The 22499-nt window shown below is 38.0% G+C and overlaps 1 protein-coding gene across 3 annotated transcripts in view; it reads right to left on the minus strand.

Moving 5' to 3' along the window:
• The window catches only part of LOC136835493 (thymidylate kinase), a 32816-nt gene extending 10424 nt beyond the window's left edge, over window positions 1–22392 (minus strand). The window contains exons 1-4 of one of the 3 annotated variants that reach the window (XM_067099081.1): window positions 22369–22392; window positions 13443–13660; window positions 9581–9677; window positions 6378–6480 (exon numbers count right to left, since the gene is read on the minus strand). In XM_067099081.1, coding sequence (XP_066955182.1) covers window positions 6378–6480; window positions 9581–9677; window positions 13443–13644 — 402 coding nt within the window. In that variant the 5' untranslated portion in view covers window positions 13645–13660; window positions 22369–22392. Of the gene's footprint in view, window positions 1–6377; window positions 6481–9580; window positions 9678–13442; window positions 13661–17741; window positions 17835–20249; window positions 20433–22368 lie in introns of those variants that run through there. The other 2 variants (XM_067099073.1, XM_067099090.1) reach the window with 2 other exon arrangements.
• Between the last annotated feature and the right edge of the window lie 107 nt (window positions 22393–22499).

Here is a 22499-nt window from a genome sequence, read left to right on the forward strand (position 1 = left end):
GTGGCCAAGCAAACCAAAAATAGAGTCTTCATTGTGAGATCTTTAAATGAAATCTCTTGCAAAGGACCCAAGACCTATCGGACATGAGAACTTTAGGACCACGTCCAGTTTCCACGCTGGTGAGATCTGACTTCTCTTTGGTAGTCTCGAATGATCTGATAAGGTCTTGGAAGATCCTTGTGCCTTGAACAAGTCCAAGTTTCTGTGTCTGAAGACCCCGCTACCAACATGCTCCTGTATCCCTTAATAGTAGAGACTGAAGTTCGTCTCCTCTTTAAGGTAAAGAAGAAAATCATATCTGGGTCACAGAGGTACTGGACGAGGACACGGGTTGTTTTACCAACCTCTGAAAATATCCCACTTGGATTGGTATACCCTGATGGTAGATGACCCTCCCTGGCTCTTGCGATGCGGCTAGCTGCCTCGCCCGAAAATCCTCTAGCTCTTGCGAGTTTTGATAGTCTGAGCAGTTAGCTGTGAACAGAGGAGTTTTGGTGATACCTTTCAAGTGGGGTTGTTTGAGTGAATCTGGCCTTAAGGGCAGACTGCCGGCGTGTCCACCATCCATTCCGCACCTCATGAACCATTCTCTTGTTGGCCAAGGGGACCACTAGAGAGTCATCCTGGCGCTCTCGAGTAGGACCGCGAACTTCTGAATGACTCTGTTTATGATCTTGAAGGGGGGAAAGGCGCGTAACGTCCGGTTGGACCCATTTAAAGGCATCTGCTGTGCATTGCCTGCGGTCTGGCACAGGAGGCGATGCGTCTCCATCCTCTTGGGACTGTGAAAGAGGTCTATGCATGGACGACCCCAAATCCGCCACAATTCTCTGCAGACATCTTGGTGAAGAGTCCATTCTGTTGCCAGGACTTGACCTTTCCTGCTCAGACTGTCTGCCCTCATTTCTTTCCCCCTGAATGAAGCATTATCCAGCAATGTCTGACCTGCTCCTTGGCCCAGATAAGGAGTTGCTCGGCCCGTTTCGTACAGTGACCTGAATTAGGTTCCTCCTTGTTTGTTGATGTAGACCAGCGCCCGTGCGATGATGTTGTCGGAGTTGACCTATGCGGTTTCTTGTCTTGGACTGAGTGTTGTAACTCTTTGAGGCTAAAAATGTGCAGTCAGCTCCTTTTGATTTATGGAGCTTCTCTTGCTCTCTGGTCCAGAATCCTGATACTTGCTTTCCCAATGTTGCTCCCCACCCGGTCGGCAACATTAGAGGAAGAACCTTACTAGGTCTGGGTTCTTCTGTTTTTAATGAAGGCCCTCCTGAAGCTTGACACAGTGCGTTCCACCACTGAAGCCTGTTTCTTAGCCTCTGAAATGGGGATACACTCTCTTTCTCCTAGCCACGTCTTCTCTGCTCCAATGCCGATTGAAATTGGAATTGGAGTGGGCGAGGGATTTAGTCTTCCTAAGAGCGAACTGTTCCTAGCGAGAAAGGGTCCTAGCAGAATCATCCATTCCTCATGGTACATCCGTTTCCCCCAGAAAGTCTTTAATTTTACTAAGGTCTGTTCCATCCTTGATGGTGACGGAAAAACCCGAAAATCCCGAGACTGAATCCTCATCCCTAGATACAGGATCTCTTGAGATGGGGTCAGATGTATTCTATATTTGCAGAAGTCCTAGTTCCTCTGATAAACAGACTGTCGTTTGAAGATCACTCAGACAGCGATTGAAGGAAGGAGCTCTGAAAGCCAGTCGTCCAGATACAGAGGCCTGATGCCTCTGGGTGTACGTATTCCAGCACATTAGACATCAGTCTGGTGAATATTTGGGGCGCCGTGTTTGGGGCCGAAGCAAAAAGACTGAAACTGAATACCTGTTCCCTGAAGGCGAATCTCAGGTATTTCTTGGAAGCCGGGTGGATAGAATGTGGAGATATCGTCCTGAAGGTCCAAGGAAACCATCCAGTCGTGTTGTCTGACTGCACTTCTGCACTGATTTTGTTGCTTTCCATGGAAAACTTCGTCTTTTGTACAAAGCGTTGAGAGACACTCACATCAGTACTGGTCTCAACCCCCGCTCTTAGGAACCAGGAAAAGCGGTTGTAGAATCCTAGCGAATCAGATTTTGTATTTTCTCTGTGCGTTTTCTGCAATAATATGAAACTTGCTGTCGAACCGCCTGTGCCTTGGACTTCGTCTCTGTATCTGGGGAGACAGATCTATTGGTTTTGTCTGCCAGCAGGGGGCTTTGAAAGAGATTTTATCCATCCTTGAGTAGTTGAATGGATAAAGGATCCATCCTCTTTCTCATACCTGCCAGAAGTTTAACAGCCTGGCACCTACAGCTGCACCTGAAGAGAGAGGCGTCAAGTCCTGTTTCTTCCTGTCTGGGGCACTCCTTGCTGCAGATCTACCCGCCCTCCAGAACCTCTGCCTGGGGGCCCGGACCACGAGGCTGAGATCCTGAAGCACAGAAGCCTCAGCCTTACTCTTTTTAGTCATGAAAATCGTTGGTAAGACTTTCTTTGCTGTCTTGATATAAGATCTTGTGTAGTTTTCTGAGCTAGGAGGTAGAAATCTCTTTAACCAAGTCTTGAGGGAAGAGGTGAGAGGGAAAAGGCGTAAATTAATTCCTTTTGACTGGATGTGACCCCATTAGCTAGGAAAGAGCAAAAGATGGGTCCTTTTCTTCCAAGATTCCCTGCTGAAGCGCCGCTAGTCGCTGCTTTGCGTCTCTGATTCCTTTATCCATACCACGACATAAGATGTACAAATTCTTCAGCACAGCCGATGCGGTGCTGAATATCCATCTTTCTTTTCCTAGCTCCCAGGGTCCAGTCAGAGAAAGTTAGAACCTCAAGAAGGCCTAAAAATTCTTGAGGAGGTGGTCCCAGCTCTGATGTTGACCAACAAACTTCATTCTCCCCATGGCCACTCGGCGAGATGAATCAACAAGATTAAGTCTCCTGGGGAAGAGGCAGGTATTTGAGCCGAGCGATTCTCCCGTTTGATACCCAGCTCGATCTTGAGCTAGTTGGCTGGAGAAAAGCAGAGCTGTCTTTCCTTGTTCTTTCTTTGAAAGCATCCATTCATTCATCATTTTGAGAAACTCTCTTGGGCGAAGCGGAGACAAAACCATCTACATAAAAGCTGTCATGGCGCTGGCCTTCCCAGAAGTAAATTCTGAAGGTGGGGAATGAGAGCCCGTCCGAATAAAGTTTTCAGGGAAAACCTCCATAAAAGTTTCATAAGTTTTTTGAAGTCTGATGAAAGTTGAGAGCCTTTACTATCTTCTTCTTCCGAGCTTACATTCGATCAGATCCACAGGAACTGAGGATATCATCAATCTCTTCTTCTGATTGACCAAAAAACCAAAGAAGCGACTTCTTTCAAAAGTATCACGCCAGCGCTCAATCCTGGTGTCCAGTCTCGTGGCGTCTGGTGTCTTAAGTGGCGCCTGGCGTCCTGGTAATTCTTGGCAATCTGGCGTCCTGGCGACCCAAGATCGCGGCGCTGAAGTATGGCGTCCATCCTCTTGAGCTGCACGGCGTCCGCAAGCGTCAGACTTCTGACAATCATTGTTCCGTCAACCTTAAGTAAGCTTGAGAACTGGCATATGCGACATCTGTCCAAAAGCTTCCTCAGGCTGGCGTAAAATGATTGAGGTTTCTTGAATCGCGAGAGCATTTTCCACGTTAGCTGTCCGCGCACCCTGAAGTCGCGAGCTGGCCGCCTGTAATGCGCGACATCGGTCAAAGAGTTTCCTCAGAGCGACGTACAGCCATCGGTGGACAAGCGTCTGCATCCGTCTTATCTGCAGGCTGAAAGACTTGCATCAGAAAGAGAGTTTCGTTGCATGTCTAGATTAGACTTGATCTGCGGAGCTACCTGTGCTGAGGATCGACATGGGAGCATAATATCAACCTACTAATTCATTTTCATCGATGCGGCGTTGGAAATGAAGTTTACGGCAACGCCGCCGGTCTTATTCGTCATCTAGCGGAAGCGAGCGACGCCGTGAGCAACATCGTCACTCGCAGAGCAATTGTCCGAACTAAGAGGAGCAGCTCTGGAGCGCTCCAGTGACTACATCCCGGAGTAGGAGTGTCAAATCCCGGCCTTCGCTCCGCAAAGGAAGTTTCCTTTTGAGGGTCGATAAGGTGCGTATGGCCTTAGACCCTTCTAGTAACAGCGTCCTCAGCGAGGATGGCTGCACAACCTCGCCTTTCCTGGCGGGGTGGCGTCCTGGGAGCGTCAACAGATGCGCAGCTCGAGGGAGACGACTGCTCGGTAGCTAAAGCCTCTCGCCTCCCTTCGTCTGTCGACATTCCTTCTCACAGGGGTTGGTGAGCTTGGAAGAGGTCTAGGACTAGGAGCACGACAGGACCGAGCAACCGCACCCTCCACAACACTTGCACTCTTATTTTTTCTCATTGCTTGCCCAAGATGTTTCAGATCTCTGACATTACGACCTGCATCCTCTCTGTCTCTTAGAGAGATTCTACCTTTTGTCAAGGAGTTTGAATGTTGCGTCATCATCGCCTTGAAGGTTGGTTCCTTATCAGTATCAGTGGGGGATTCTGGGACTGCACACTGGGAATGAATAATAGGATTGATATGAGGAGAATCTTCTTAATTCCCTGACTATCTCTAGAAAAGCGAGATTTACTACTCACGGCTCTTCTGATCCTCCCTTTCAAGCTTAGAAACATATCGGTAGTAATCCATCCCTCTCTTTCTGATAAACCAAACATTCATCACATCTATCCTTTAACTATAATTTTCCCTCTGCATTTTACAAATAGGTAGGGGATCAGCGACTTTGTAAGCGGGTTTACACCCTCACACACATTCTCACCTCGAAGCAGAGTCAGACACATCTTGGAAAGTGAAAAAATGCGTAAGAAAATCCGTGAGCAAAGGTCAAAATCAACAATATCTAACAAATCCAGAAAATCAAATCAAATCAAAAAACAGCCAAAGCAAAAGTGTATGCAAAACTCTGTGAAAATCACAGGCCATGAGCAAAATTCTGCGATGCAACGGTGTGGCAGGAAGTCGAAGAACAGTTGGAGATGGTTCTAAAGTACTGGGTAGAGGCACACTAGTGGTACACCTGACTACCCATGGCGATTGCTTATGATTTTGAAATTCTGCGTAGCGTCAGGGACTTAAGCTATATATAACTACCAGGTAAGTCAGATGTTTAAAAACATCTCTTAAGCGGGCAAGATTCATCAGGGAAATGACGATGATGGCTCTTACGAGGCGAGGACTCCTCAGAACTTGACGAAAGCCGATACACTTCCAAGACGCCTTTCCAGCTGCTGTCTCTAGTCGCAACCTGGGATGCAACAGGCTGGACTGAGGGGACGACTGCCCATGGGCAGACCCCACTCACCTCCCTTGGGCTTCCAGTATGCCTCCTCCCAGGTAGTGGGGAGTATGGCAGGGACCGACACCTAGGAGAATCAGTGGGACGAGCAGCCGCCTCCTCCACTAACATGTCACCTTTAGCACTATTTTCAAACTTGTCCATCACAACATGCATTGATGCCCCTAACTGGGCCAGTGTACTCACTACCAGATTTAAACGTTGCTCAAACTTATTCTCAAGGCTGGTGAAGCGATCGAGTTCTGAAGTGATGGAGCCAGGAGAAGGAGTAGGTGGTTTAGGAGAATTGATTAATGCAGGTGGGGAAGGGTTAACAGTTGTTGTTTTAGATTTAGCTGGCCTTGTGCCAGCACGGGCTCTTGCTCCTAGAGCAGCCCATAAGTTAACAGTTGGAGAATTAACAGATATGTCAGCCTTATCCAACCTAGGAGTGAAAGCCTGATTAGCTAATTTCCCGCTGGCTTTAGCGGCTGCTTTCCTCTTCCTATCTCTTTCTAGCTTAGCTAAATGAGAATTTAGTCTTCCAATTTTGTTTTCCCCCAATCCCTGCATTCATCACGCATCAAACTACTAGAGCAAACTTGTCCTCTACAACCGGAACACATGGTGTGAGAATTGTAAGTCAATTTTGCCATCCGGGTATTGCAGCCTTTACCGCAATACCGGAAACTAGAACTACTAGAGTCAGATATATCCTAACTAGTTGAAAAGGTCAAAATCATGAGTCAATATGTACAAATGTTGAAAAGGCTACAAAAATACTTCACCAAGGAAGAAAATTACGAATCCAAAAAATCCTAAACTGCTGTAACAACACCAGGTGTTGATGATACAAGCGGCAGAAACAAACTGTCATGTTGGCAATGTAGTTCCTCTTTTGTACCCCGAAAGTGGGTGGGGCATAGTCACCTACACAAAACAAAGAGAATTGCTAACGCAGAATTCAGAATTCTAATTGCTGTTCGAGTAGAAACTCTTGGCTAAGTAATTATTGGGTAAGTTACACATGTAAAATCATTGTTTACTTTACCTCTTTAGCAGCAGAAAAAGCAACTCCAGAAAATGCATATCGATCAATTATTACTGAAGTTCCTTTAAGTAATGTTGAAATGATTTTTGGAAGCATTTCCCATCTGAAAAGAAAAAAATATTTTATTTTGATAGCGAGCCGCTGTTTGTCCTCAAAAGAGTTACACTCTCATGGTACCCCCAGGCCTCCTAAGACAAACCAACCAATTACAAAGAATTCTTTTATAGTTGGTCTCAGCCAGAAGTGATAAAATATAGCTGACTCAGGACAGAAGGGGTCTATCTCCTGTTCTACAATAACTACCTAGGCTCTACGTCTCACTCGCACAGATGTGGCAACAGCCTGTTATACTGGTCTGTCCAAGAGTTCACTAATCCCCAGGTTGTGCTCTGGAAATCATGTTCGACTATGCTGTTTTCATCCTCTAACACCAGTCAAGATAAGTACTGTGCTTAGTTTTAAGACCCAGTGAAAAGTTTTAGTCCCTTAAAATTTTAACAGGCAGGTTTATATGTTTAAATTAGGAGCCAGTAAGCCTCTTGCAAGGCGATAAGTTAGGAGTAGATCGCTTGACTATACTGTATTTGCAGTGCTGTTTTTTCTTGTTTAACAAAATGAGAATTAGCATTAAGGAAATATATTAGACAAAATTGTTATTGAAACTTATTATAAAATGCCATTTTTAACATTGATAAATCAAAAAATGCTATTATAATGAGTACACAATAATTTCAAATCTACATTAAAATAAAAAAAAACTACACTCGAAATCGCAGAATACTACAAAACATCATAACGAAATAATTAAGTTCAAAAGGTAAGCACAGTGTACCTTGGGTGCTGTGCACCTTTACAATTGTTGTGCTTTATAAAGTATATATCTATCACTCAAAAACATTTTCCTAGGCTAGTTTTTATTTAATTTGTGATTTTACACACAACCATGTCATCTGCAGGCATGCTAGCAATGTCTATTAACTTGATATCACAACATGGTTCTAAAAATATATACAAAGTGATGTACAGAGGCACAGGTTCATCTGATGATACACTGCACAATATGTCTTAAACCACTTCTCACTTACTGACAAGGTTAGGTTCCAATGAATAGGTTGTAAAGTCTAGGTGAAAATTTTTAATTATTATAAAATCAGCATTTCCTATGACAAAGCTTGAGGGTTTGCTTTATATTACCATAAAAAACTTTTATCCTTCATGATATGGAGTTTTTCAATTAGTTGTCAAAATCGACAAAGCACTTTAACATCACAATTTAGCAAATTTGTCATGAAAACAGTAACCCCTACATCATTCCATTCACGAACAGTACAAGTTTTTATATTATCATTCCCCAGATTATCACTTGACAATTTTTGTACTAGTCTCTACTATCACCCAATTTTGAAAATTCAATTGTATTTTTTCAGTAGATTCCAATTCCTCATATATATTCCCTTAGAAGAAGAATATAATTCCTTATCGTATGCTTGAATCTAAGCCTTCATAAAAGTGATGTGTTCATTCTGTTGAGGTCATATTAAGCTTTTCTTAATATCCAATTTGCCAAGAACCTAAAAATCATCCTAATTAACATAAACTGGGTAAGGGACAAGTTGAGAACGGCGCATTCACTACCATTTTGTTATATATAAATTCACTATTATTGCATTACAGTTTTTATACACACATATATTGTACACGAGGAACTTCACATAAGTTAGACATAAATACAATTAGGAGTCATTATTACTTGCTTTATTCCCGAAATATCCACTGCCTTTTAGTTAGAGAGAGAGAGAGAGAGAGAGAGAGAGAGAGAGAGAGAGAGAGAGAGAGAGAGAGAGAGAGAGAGAGAGAGAGAGAGAGAGAGAGAGAGATCCCTTACAATGGGACCCAATTTTTCTAGTAATTTCTATGCTCCTCAGTTTCCTGTTTACTCTAATCAAATGCTATATTTTGCAACTGTATTTGGTATCCAAGAGATTTCAGCTGACTTTTTTCCTACTACCAGAGCGTGTTTATCTTACTTTTATTAACTTTTATCCTTGATAATAAAACTTTAAATAAAAATACTATACCAAATTTCTACTTAAGGTAACTTTACTTATCATCTAGGTGTGTTTGACCTTATTCTTATCATGTTCTGGTTTTAACACTTTTTGTAAAGATTTCTTTACAAAAGTCTGGCTTCATAAACAAGTTTTTCCTTACTTTAATATTTTTCCATATGCTTGCTAAATAAGAACACTGAAAAATCTGTATCTTTGAAATCATAAACTTTGAGATTTTACTGTATTCCTAACAAATATTTTGCATATTAAAGTTTCACTTGATATTACATCTGTGATGGTTTTAGAAGGCTTAAAGGTAACTTACTTGAAAGATATATCATTGTCATCAAGAGGTAGGTGTGAAGCTGAAACCACAGGGAATAGCTTTCTGCGTTATCCTTTTTTTTTTTTGCTACATAAGGAAACCAAAAACAAAATGTGTCCAGTCTTCACACACTCAATTACTAAATCAACATTTTGCAGAGTTACATTTCTGTGTTACAATTCTATTAAACATTCACTTGTATTTGACTCAAAGTTAATTCAGAAGTGTGGGTGGATTGCAACTACTTGGAATGTATTATTTTTCTCATAAGAATACTAATATATGATTTTTTCCAAAAAGACTGAAAACCATGGAATACTGTACCTAAACTATTACCTAGACCAAAAGAGGAATACTAGACATTAAGGGAACATGCCAATACCATTTCTTATCTAGCCTAGTCTAGGAACTGAATGCATTGCACCTTGAGAACCAGACAGAGAATTTTGATTCAAGCATAATGCACTTACCTGGTCATATACGTGGACTTAGAATTTCACTTGCGTCATGTGTTATACATTTTCAGAAAGTATGCTAGGTCTAAAGTATTACATTCAATAATCATAAATTCATAAAAATTCATTTATCTCTTTGAGCCTAAGGAGTGCACATGCTACCCAAAATTACCAGAAGAAAGGCTGTATACATTACTGTGAGATTTAACCCAAATCAACAAAGAAAAAAAATACACTGGAAACATAAAATCCTGCACTGAAACTGATAGCTAAATTAAACAACCAAATTCAAGTAAGGTAACAAAATGGATAGTCTCTGGTATTAGTATTTTGTCCCTTTTTTTGCAAAAAATTAAATACCTATATACAGACCTGTTGGCTGAAAATAAAAGATGGATGGAATGGTCTTCAAGTTCACTACTGCATGCTAAGTAGCTGTCAATAATGCCGCCAATCTTTGTGGTTCTATCTGGAATTAGAACAAAATATAACTGTCATTATCTCTTCATAATCTTCAGTACAATGAAAGTTTAATGAACATATGCCTAGCAGGCAGATACAAAATCATTCCTTCCCTTTACATATCAAGCTACACATAAATGACCTAACTATGGTACTGATCCTAAGAGGGCCTACAAATTCTGGAATAATTATCTTTTTGCTACCATTAAAAATACTTAAAATAAAATAAAAATTAAATTAAAAAATCAATACTATAAAAAACATATGCCATGAATTACATTCTGTGAACTAAAAGTCCAGGTGCTGCCCTTTATCACAGTGACAAAAATTAGGAAACTCTTGACTGAGGTTAACTCAGAACTGCCAGACAGTTATAATAACATTCTTTAAAATCTTCTAAACGTCAAAACATTTCTTAAAAAAGCAGAGAAATCTGTCTCAACCAGGGTAAAATGTACTTTTAGAAATTATATATATTCAATAAAAATCAACGCTTTACATTAGGCTATACTTGTGGTTTTCATGTCTTGTAGACACTTCCAAATATAAAAAAATAAGGTCATTTGTTGGCTGGGTAGCAGCACTGCATATGTGGCAAATGGATCTTAAGGTTCCAAGAAGATTAGACGTTTAGATTCCAAACTGGTTTGATCCTCAGTTTCCGTTAAATAAAGGCAATCCCCAGTTATCGGCAATCCGGTTTTTCTGTGTTTGTCTAGCAATGAAAATTGGCAATTTTTGGCGCCAGTATGCGCCGATTTCCGCTTATCAGCGCCAAAAATTGGGTAATGGCGCCAATACATACCTAACAGAGGTGCCAATCTCGATTTTCAGTTTTCGGTGACTTTCACTTACCGTCAAACTGTTGAAACGGAACCCACACTGATAACCAGGGACTGCACGTCATGAGTTTGTGTTGAAAACATTAATTCAATTTTTAGAGAATTAATTAGTTTCACTATTAAACATTTACATTAGCCTGACTTGTAACTAGATTGGAAGAATCAAACTGCTGAAGAATACAGTATCCCCAGAATTAGCTGATTTGGAACAGATAACTCAATTGTAAGCAAAGAGGATTCAGTTTAACAATATGGAACCCAAAGTTCTAAAGTTAACAGGAAGTCCTATCTGTAAAGCTAAAACCCTGTGAATGACATATAGCTATGAAGGTGAACAGGCTTCATTATGCTGAGGAGAAAAAATTTCTAACAGTTCATATTTTTTTTTTTTTTTAAATAAAGAATTGCAAATTAATCTGATATCACCCACATCTTTTGTTGAAATCCTAATTAAGAAACAAATGACTACATAATCTATATGCTCTAAAAAAAATATTACAGCAATAATTATAAAACATTTATTACTAATACAATGGCTCCACTGAGCATTACTACTTACGGTGTGCATGAAACTTATGGCATTTAAGATGGCTCCCCTCAGAACTCCCAGACTCCTTTTCATTGGAGTTGTAGCCATCTTTCACCTTCAGTTTCCAGGGACTTTGATCCTGACCATTTTCTTCTGAACTGGTTATTACTTAAATTTATTTACAGTAGAATGCACTTCACAGGATCAGTATTAAAAAAGATGTCTTTGAGCTTTTTCTATTCATAGAAAAAATATTACAGTAATTCAATACTCTTCCATTCTTTTATGAGGGCCAATCCAATGAGTCTTTTCCTACAAATTTGGGCATAAAATGGAATCAACACATGAATTATGCAGAACCTCTGCATTTGTCACTCTGAGATAAGTGCATTCAAACTGTCATTCTTAAGCAAGGCAATCAAAGCTATCAAGTCTCTTGAGCTGGTGTACATATGTGAACCATTTCACCACACCATGAAGCAAGCATGATAACTTACATTGTATACAATGACCTCTGTTTTTTTATTTTTTGTGAATACTGTAATGTTAATCCAAACTTTCCAAGGAGTCAAAACTCCTCATGCATTACTAATTTGGGTTGATTCTCCTTCATCAAAATTAAGGTTTGAGGCACACTGTAGGAACTAATTCTCTATGAGGTAAAACAGCAAAATATTTATTAATATAATATAATTACATGGTCAACATCATGTTAACTGATATTAGTACATTATAATGAGTTGTAAAACAATTAAGATTATAATTACTTAATGGCAAAAAATAAGACTACAACACTATAAATGCTGTCAAAGAAATGGAATAATTTTGCTCAGTTTTCCAATAAAAGAGTTGCAAACATGAGAAATCATCAAAATTTCAGACTAATCTTAAAAACAATTACAATTTTGTACCCTACCAATGTATAGTATTTTATAACCATACATGATTTTCTGAATAGTAAAATAGAAAAAAAAAGCTGATTCTTCTTTTCTTTACTTCTTCTTATTCTTGTAGCCAATATCAGTAACATTTTGCCAAAGTAAATACTGGGGTTCCTTATAGAAACATTAATTGCATTCATTTTAAAACAGCAATATATTTGTTGATGGTAGGCAGCAGAAAATCAACCCTTTAGGAGTCTATTTTGTAATGTTGCTGGTATATGTTCAGTTTCTTGCCAATATGTGTAAGAAATTTCTAAAAAAAATTACATTTCTTGTAGATATTCAGATTCCTGAATGTTCAGCATACTTTCCAAAGCTTGCATGTGATTTTTCAATCAAATATTTCCCATGGACTAAAAAAAGGAATCTGAATTTACTCTATTCACAACCTCCATATCTGTCACTCTCTTGAGATGATGTGCATAAGTTGGCCATCCATTTGCACAACAGAGCAAACACTGACATTATACACAGAGGCTTTTGTTTTCAATGTGAACATTCTGTTGAAACCAAACTCTGACAAGCAGCCAAAACTCCTGCTCCCTACCAATTCAACTAGATATTTCTCTGCAAAGAGAGCAGAGCCAAAACAGCAAATTTAAAATTTTTAGCCTACTAACCATTATGATCAACCCACCATTCATGTAAAGTCCATTTTCTCATCCACTTATTACTACATAAGTTTCTGTTGAACTAATGGTGAGGCCATAAACTTTAACATTCTTGACATGAAAAAAATTATGAATAAAAGCACAAGACTTTTCAAGTTCTACATTGAAGACATGGACTTCCCATTATTTTTGTGAAACAACAGACCTAGAACAATATTTGCCCAAACTTTACAGTGGAATATAAACTGATAATTCTGTTATTCTTATTGAATATTGTTAAAGCAACACCTCAACTAAGACCTGAACTTAGAGGACTTCTGTACTTGTCAGCTACCATATTTTGATTATTTTTTCCTATGCCACCATTCAGGATGTGATCAATTTGTTAATATCTCTTAAACTGATTGTTTCAGGATGTGATCAATTTGTTAATATCTCTTAAATTGACTGCTAAGTGTAAAGTACATGTTAGTTACCTGATAGATAACTGAAAATAAAAAATTAAGTAAGCACAAAGGGAAGTAATTGGAGGAACACTCATGCAGGCTCACATTGAATTAAGATCAGAAGTGTGCTTACAGGTAGCTAGAATACTTGTCATTAAGGATTGTTTGGTTAATTCATGTAGCCAGTCAGCATTAGGTTTGTTGACTATAACTTGTATCAACACCACTGGTTTGTCTTCATTTTTGTAAAAGCTCACTAAATATTCAAATGTTTCAAATCCCAATTTTTTCCCCCCCACCCTAGTTCTTTTAAATCTATTTCAAGCCTTACACACTTCAATTTCATACATAATTTCAATATTAAAACAACAACAACTGCAACCACCTTAGCTTTACTCACCAGGGAATCTCATAAATGTTGCTGGTTTCCCTGCACTGTTCAAGGACTGGACCAAGTTTTGTGCTTGAGTGGTCTTGCCCGTTCTATCACAACCTTCTAAAACTATAAGAGCTCCACGACATGGGGTAGCAATCCCATTTGTAACTGCTTCTCCATTTGTAACTGTTCCTCCATTTGCAACTGTGTCTGTTCCATTCATCATATTTATTGTGTGTGTCCTGAAACAAAAAAAAAAAAAAGACAAGACTAAATTAAAACTTCATTTTTCTTGACAAACAAATGTATACCTTGACGGAACTGCCATGCGAAAAACTGAATTTGACATTTCTGCCACAGCACTAACAAAATCAAGAGGAATACATGAAGAGGAGGAACAACAGGCATCCACAGGAAATCATGAACTGTACTTGCACAGCACAAATTCCTTGGTTGGGTGATCAGACATATGGAATGTCCCTACTGGAACAAACATAAGGAACCCCAGACTCCAGAAATGTTGTTGGGAGGGTGGCTCATACAAGGTAGCGAGTAAAGGGCAGTCAAGGTATTCTAATTTATTGACACAAAATCCCTGACAGGTCAAGAACTCTTGCGAGCGGAAAAGTAGCATTTGACATTAGGGAAAATCAAGGCAACATCTATATACAGACAGATGTGTTTTCTCACACCTGAAAAATAGTGAACAATTCTATAAACAAATTATGAGGAGATTTTAAATACATATGGTTGGAAAGCTTGCAGCGTCTGACATATGTCAGTAATTACAGTTCTAACAATGACAAAGTTGCATCTGAAAAATGTGTAAAAGATCACTTGAATCAGGAGCGCTGGATCTGTGTTTCTTGGCAGTACTTGGTGCGTCACGTAGATTTATATTTTGAAGTGAGGATGACCTGAGGGTCCTGAGGACTGGTCGGAACCTCAAAGGCTCACAACATTAATTTTACTTTACTTACGCTAACACAGCACATTACACTTACATATAAACCAGGTCCACTAGGTTACGCAAAGACAAAATATTAGCCACTGCTTAATCTGAACTTAAAAAATCCTTTAGGCTATCTCAACACAGATACTCAAATTAAAATTTCATTCTCTGAAGCTGGATTAATTTAGTGCAGTGATAATAAAATCATAAATAAACTAAAGTGTACATAGGAAAGGTAAACTTACACGTTATAAACGCATCAGTAACCTATTGCATACATATAACACACAATTAAAAAAAAACTCCAAGTAGAGAAAAATTCTTTGGCAAATGTTGGATAACCATTATGAAGCACTGGTTAGAACAACCAATAAATTGCTGGCTTGCATTCAACCTGTTTGCAATGTGTGTACAGCATATGGATTTTCAAAGAATTTAATAATCAAATCTTGAACCTTACTTTTTCAAGAGTAATTTCACTGTGATTTTGCCTTCATATTCAACTTTGTGCCCTTTACAAATGCAACTAGCCCAAAAAAAATATCCAGCACAATTAAATGTTTTGCTGAATTAAGCAAGGTCCTGCGTATCCTGCTTGCTTTTCCCAAGAAATCGCTGATAAACAGTAATGAATATTTTACAGTTAAACCATCAGCCCTTTGCACCTGTGTCTGAATTACATGCAGCACAAGAAATATATAAAATCCAATTAAATTACTATGAAAAAGATAAATACAGCACCAATAATTAAACATTAGTAAATAAAGCAATGATCGACAGACTGGGTACTTCTAGATCAGTCTACTAGATTGCCCTGTGCAAATGTGGCTTAGATGAGTCAATTAAACAAAAACACGTTTTATTATAAAAATAATGTCAAGACTAAGCTTGTCTGCAATTCGTGAACAATTTTCGGCTCATGTCAGTGTTGGCTATTTTAATCAGCATTGTTAGTACAGTAAACTACAGGTGTTTTACTACAACAAACAATTGCTCCATCATTAATCTCCTGATTAATTGTGAGTAGCTTTCATGTGGGTAGAACATGTCTGTGAAGTGCTGTGTAAAAGTACCTAACCTGCGCAATGTTCAAAGTGAATACAAAGAAGAGGAAGTAAAGAGAGAAAACAAATACTGTAGAAAATAAATCACTAAAGAAAACACTGAAGGATGAGTCAACCCAAATCGAAGAGTCAGCAACCTGCGGGCATTGCTCTGAGGAAGTTGATGATGAAGGAACTTGCTGTGAAATGTGTGATGCATGGTTCCACTATGAATGTTCAGGTATCAGAGGTCAGATACACACCCATACTTCAGTGATAACATATTGTACATATGTAATAACTGCAAGAGGCCTGAACAAAGAACACACAAAAAACTCATTGAAGATAAACTTGAAGAAATAAAAGAAAACACAGATATTAACAAAGTTGATTCAGGATTCGGCTCAGAAAACTAGTGACATAATGATCAACATAGATGAAATCCAAAACAAAACTGACAATGCTGATAAAGATATAATGGCCATGACAAACATGGACAAAACTTATGCTGAATCACTACACAAAAAAAGTGCTTCTGATCAAATCTACAAACAGAGAGAGCACAGCAGCAAATGAGAAGAGACAAATTATGAGTAAAATAACGGCTACACTTGAACAGGTTAAAACAACAAGAGATGGACACTTATTTGTAAGATTTCCTGACAGGAATAACTTAGAAAAGGCAAAAATGGAGATTCAGGAAATCAGCAATATGTCAGTAAATGAGAAGAGTAAACTTAAACCAAAAATAAAGTAGTCTATGTCCTGGAGGATGAAGATGATATTGTCGATAACATCATAAAGAAAAATCCATGGATAGGCAACATTATTTCTGAAAATGACGACCTGAAAATTGTAAAGGAAATGATAGCCAAAGATGACAAATATAAACACTATATCATCAAATGCACACCACAAATACGAAAGGCTATCTATGATAGAGGTGACAAATTGTGTACACTGTATAGCTGTTGTAAAGTATATGATTGTTACATGCCCTATCAATGCTATATATGTCAGGAATTTGGTCACAGCAAGACAAATTGTAGAAATGACCAAGCTTGCCCTAGATGTGGTGAAAATCACAAATCAAATGAATGTGCTAGCAACATCTTCAAGTGTAAAAATTGTGTAAAGAAAGGCCATAGTAATACTAAACATAAAACATATGATGGCAATAAGTGTGCAGTATATAAAGAATATGTGTCAAAGGTGAAAAATAATATGGATCATGGCTTTGACTAATAATTTTCTATGCAATTTAATACAAAAAAGCAAATTTAAAAAAGAACTAAAGACTCTCCTATTCTGCAGGAGCTACGATACTGACGAGAAAACACTGAAAAACAATGATAAAATCTCAGAAGCACCTTATTTTGAAAACGTACAAGGGCCCACCAAAGAGGGAATTATCCCTGTGGAGGGCTGTACATAAAACCAAACAAAGTGAAACAAAATGAATCTCAGAATATTGGGCAAATTGGGACTCTTGTCAAAGAAATAACTGTGGTACTGACTATGAGACAAAATTTACCATTAAAGTTCATGAGAAATTAATATTTAAAGAAACAGCTGTGGTACTGATGACGAGACAAAATTTTACATCAAAGTTCGTGAGAAATTAATATATCTCTAACTCCCATTAACTAGGCAATGGTCATGCTTTTAATAGTATTAATGTATAATGTACCTCAATTTTCAAGAAAATACTCTACATATTTTACTGCCAAATTGAATATTGTACTGTAGATCAAGAAAAAAATTAATAAAGTTACAGTAATTTTGTAATACATAAAAGCAATAACACATATCTCCATTAAGTCAAATGACAACAGTTTATTATCAAGTTTAAAATAATTAGTACCTAAAACATATGATAAGCCAACCCTGTACTTTAAAGGCAATGTTATTTATATTATTTATATTTTGAAAGTATGGTATTGCAGAATGCTTTTCAATTAAATTCATATTTGAATAACAACAAATGGTATCTATATAGGCTACTAACTGGATCACCATACTGAAATATTTGAAAACTTGTGAATGACACTGAAAATAATAATGAGGGCTGTAAATTGTAACATGATCAGATATTTTTGGAAGTGCTGTGCAGTACAGGGGAAAGTATCAAAGCTGATTACTTTTGAACAGTTAAAAAGAGTACTATGAGTCATTTTACAATGTATGTTACATTGCAATTTTGGCTTGAAAAGGCTGCCTTCATGCATATAGCCTGCCCAAACATTGTCAACAAACAAAACCTGTAATGTAACTTGAATTCTATCTGACAAAATTAATTTAAATGCTGGGGCAAACAAGTATACATACTGTCTGAGCTGGTTCTTCACTGGGATGAAAAGGCATATGGTCACCAATGAAAAAAAGACTCTAGGCTACAGCGATTTGAAGCTCCAACATATTCGCTAATCTCCCTTCCCTGTGGAGGTAATGTTAGTCGTATGACTTTCCACAAGAAAACAATGAGCCTAAGTACAACTGGACAAGGGCTCCATGGCCATTTCAAGAAGACAACTACAAATACTGAGAGGTTCCTAGGGTTGTGGCTCAAAAAGATGAGCTGGCAGTCCAGTTTGTTGGTTTTGACCAAGTTAATTAATCTGTAGACTAATAGGCTAGGCTACTTTCATGTCACAAAGAGCATATGCCAGATAGCCTAAAAGTTTTACTTCTGCAGCACACCTTTATATTTAGAATAAGTTTAGGTAATTCTAAGTACTAGCTCTGCGCCTGTTTTTACCTTGGAAACTTGTTTTTTCTACACTTTTAGGGCTTCTGATACTGGCGGTGAGTTTGTTTGTTGTCGGCCAACAGTTAATTGCCCTAACCTACTCAACAGTAAAGGGGACTGTGAGAGTCGGGGTTTGGTGGGGAAGAACACAGAAATGAAGTGGACGTGTTTACGTTGAGGAGCGCCCTGGAGAAAACGAGAGGAGCCATGTTACAGGAGGGAGTTAAATGCATTTTGTTGTTTTTAGTACTGGCATCGGGGGGATGGAATGTCCCTTTGCTGTGTTTAGCACTGGCCCTGGGGGGGTACCCATACGTTAACAAGTTATTGCACTTGCTGGATGGGGTGTGAACCGTTCCAAAGAGACGTACCCGTGCTCTGTCTTGCGAAGATTAATGTCAAAACCCATTGTTGGATGGACTTCAGGGGGTTAATTACAGGTTCATTACATTAGGTGCAGCAAAAAATTGGAGAGTAAATCCATAATTAGCAAAAAACTGTAGAAAAGTAAAGTTAGAAGGAAATCGCCTCCGCGGAGCTACTACTTAAATCTACCTAAGTTAATTTCTCCATGATATCACTCCAGGCAAGGTCAGTTAATTTTGATCATGCTTCCATTTGATGGTAGCCAAGCTGCCATTAGGAAACCCGTTTTTAAGTAATCTGGCCACCGTTCCCAATCATTTCCAACAGACTTCGCTGTTCATAAATACAAGGGCTTATTTGTTTATGCTTCTGCAGACATTATAATAGTAACTCGGTTAGCCCACATCATTTGTGAGGCTACTTGTCAGTGGGCTAATATCCTGTAATTATTAGGAGGAAAGTGTAGAACACTGGGAACAAATTCCACCGACTTAAAAAAGGTAAAATTGCAGTAAAAGGCAACATGGCCAAATGGCAAGGAAATACACTTTTCTTGGTCATTTTGATGTGTTTTGCACAAATTTCACATTAAAATTCTTCGGAAATTGATAGTTCTTAGAAATACCTGGATTATTTTCTTCCATTTAACACTTTTAGAGGTTCTGATACTGGCGGTGCATGTGTTTGTTGTTGGCCAAATGGAATGTCCCTTCACTTGTTTAGTACTGGCTCGGCTCGGGGTTACCCATACATTAACAAGTTATTGCACTTGCCAGACGGGATATGAACCTTATTTTTTCGTCCTTTGGTCACGCATAAGTTAGGGGCTGTGACCTGGGTAGTCAAGTGACAAGTTAGGGTTAGGGGCTGTGACCTGGGTACTTCTGTGAGAGGTTAGGTTAAGTTGTGTGGGTTTCACTGATAAGGAAATATGTTATTCTGACTGATTTTGATGTGTTACTTTAATTTCAACTTGATTTCGTCGGAAATTGATGGTTTTGGTCCACTTATGTACATGGAGTTAAGCTTCAAAACCGTTAATTTCCGACGAAATTAAGGTGAAATTCGTACTAAACTACATCAAAATCAGTCAGAAAAACATATTTTCTTTGTCATTATGGCGTGTTGCCTCTTACTGCAATAATATACCGTAAAAAACCTAACCTTTCCTAGAATGCCATGTCCTAACTAATCAGATTTTACCTTCCTAACCTCATTAAGGTGCCGTGCCCTGACCTGGACAAGCCCCCCAAAGGAACACTAAACATCAGAAAGGCCTAATCCTGTCGCTCTGCAAACTACCCTGAGGGTGTTTATTCAAGCCTACTGTGGGCTATTTGCAGTCATTCATTGTTTGCCTTGACCAGTTCTGAAGCCATTTAGGCCTAGTATGCCTATCACTAGCTCTGCCATGGGTGAGAAAGCCTGTAAAATCCTTTACCAGCCAAGAGCAAAACAGTTGCATGCACATCTTGCTTCTAACAAGTCGAGTGTTCCAGGGAGGGCCAAGCACTCGGTCTAGGTCATCGCACGTTGCCCTAAGGTTACGTTAGGATGTATCCCTGCGGAATTATGTATTTCTTTGACTTACTTTTAAGCTTTGAATTAGCGGAAACAGTGCAACTCTTATGCCTAATATTCTTAAGACCACCTACGGTAAGACTACGAAGCCACAACCTATGACTACGAAGCTAGGTACAACCTAAGACTAGTTCACTTACCAACGATGGTTTCTAAGAACAAAACTGCCCCCGGCTAACAAACAATTTAAGCATTTACTTATTATTCTCAAATTAAAACTGGTTGTCTTTGAACCACTTAACAAAAGGGCGCGACTTCGTACTATCATCGGTATGCGCGCCTTTTTCGGCCGTTGTTGTGTACTGTAATGTATGTTTAATTTAGAATCTTTTATGCTTTACCTATGTAACGCCTCTTCGCTATTTTAACAAGAAATGTTGAATTTGCAGTCACATTCTAAAACTCAAATAATTTATAGAAATAAAACATCAGATAATTAAAGAATTGGATGGAAATAATCCAGAATTAGACATATATCATCGGATCAACAAATTTAATAACAACATGTATCTAGTTCATCCTCCCATGAAAGATAGGCAAATACCAAGACAAGCGAAAACGATAATTTATACCACCATATTGAGACCAGTTCAGACCTATGGTCTTGAAATTTGGACACTAACATCAAGAACTAGAAGCCAAATTCAAGCAGCAGAAATGAAAGTAATCGGACTGAGAAAAGGTGTAACAATGCAAGACAGAATATGAAATGAATACATTATGAATGAATGAGAAGGTAAACGTTGCTGGCAAACATTGTTTTTCGTTATTTTTAAGGACGTATTTTATCGCAGGGGCGCCATATGGACCATAGATTTCGTTTATTGTTATAAAAGTGCATCGTGGTGAATTTGTTTACAAAGTTTTCAACTCAGGAATAGTTTTTTGAATTGAAAAACAATGTAATACTTGTAATACAGATAAATTTCAGTTGTATATATATATATATATATATATATATATATATATATATATATATATATATATATATATATACACACACACACACACATATATATATATATATATATATATATATATATATATATATATATATATATATGTATATTTATTATTTCTACTGCTGTCAACTGGACCCCATTTCAATGCACGTATAACTATGGCACCCAATCCCAAGTCCCTGTGCCATCTGGTGCACCTCTCTTAATCTTCATTCCAGCCTGGCTGACAGAGAGAGAGAGAGAGAGAGAGAGAGAGAGAGATGACAAAAGAATAAGAGAATAGCAAAAGAACTGAATGGCCAATTTATAATAATAAAAAAAATGGAAATATATATATATATATATATATATATATATATATATATATATATATATATATATATATATATATATATATATATATATATATATATATATATATATAAAACAAACGTCTTCAGAACATCTTTTTCTTACTAATAACATCCCTCTTACACTAAGAATTAATCCAAGCAAAATACCCGTAGTAACTTTATTATGACACTGAGGGCAATGTACCGGAATGTACCAATAATCGGTCATTTTCAATAATTCCAGGCACATAGATATTTTTTGTTACTTCGAGGCTGTTTCATCGTTTTTTAAGATTATACCTTTTCGTTGCCGAAAAAGTCCTTTTTTTTTTTTTTACATAATAATTTTCATATATTATACCCCTTTCAAAATATTTTGTATATACTATCTTTTTTATATTTAATTATCAAAATTCAGCTTCTTTATAATTTGTTCTGTACATAGCTTTTTTCAGATCAAGAATAGTTTTTAAGTTCCATACTTTTAATACGAAATTCTTCTTCTTTTAACGTGCTTTTTTCCCATTTTTGTATGGGGTAAGCACGATGCCTTCTTTTGAAGGACTTTTGATTTGGCTTTGGGGTAGACCTGTAGTCTCGATCGGCTGCCCTGCCTGACATCGCTTAGACCCTGGTAGCGTATGTTTCATGTATCATACCCGACCCAACGCCCTTTCTTCCCAGCAGCGAGAGTTGTTGTGCGGGTAGGGCGAAGTTCGAGACGTGTGAGATGTTTGTTATGTTTTAGAAGGTGTTGTAATAAATTTTATATATATATATATATATATATATGTATATATATATATATATATATATATATATATATATCCAATTGGAACCCAGGTTTCAATGTGCACGTAACTACTATTGAAGAATTCCTATAAAAAAAAGTCTGGTTTCCACCAACCAGATAGGGGAGGAGATTTGAGACTTCTTCAAACAGCAAAAGAAACCCTCGAACATACCATTCGTGGCGGGAAAGTGTTTGTCTCCTTATTGGTAACTGATGGCAGCATCTACTTACGATGGTACTAGTTCTAGATTGAGCCAGCCTAGTATTCGACACTGAATGAACTGTAACACTATGTAACCACTG

This window comes from Macrobrachium rosenbergii, chromosome 4, assembly GCF_040412425.1.
Source record: "Macrobrachium rosenbergii isolate ZJJX-2024 chromosome 4, ASM4041242v1, whole genome shotgun sequence".
Taxonomy (NCBI): Eukaryota; Metazoa; Arthropoda; class Malacostraca; order Decapoda; family Palaemonidae; genus Macrobrachium; species Macrobrachium rosenbergii.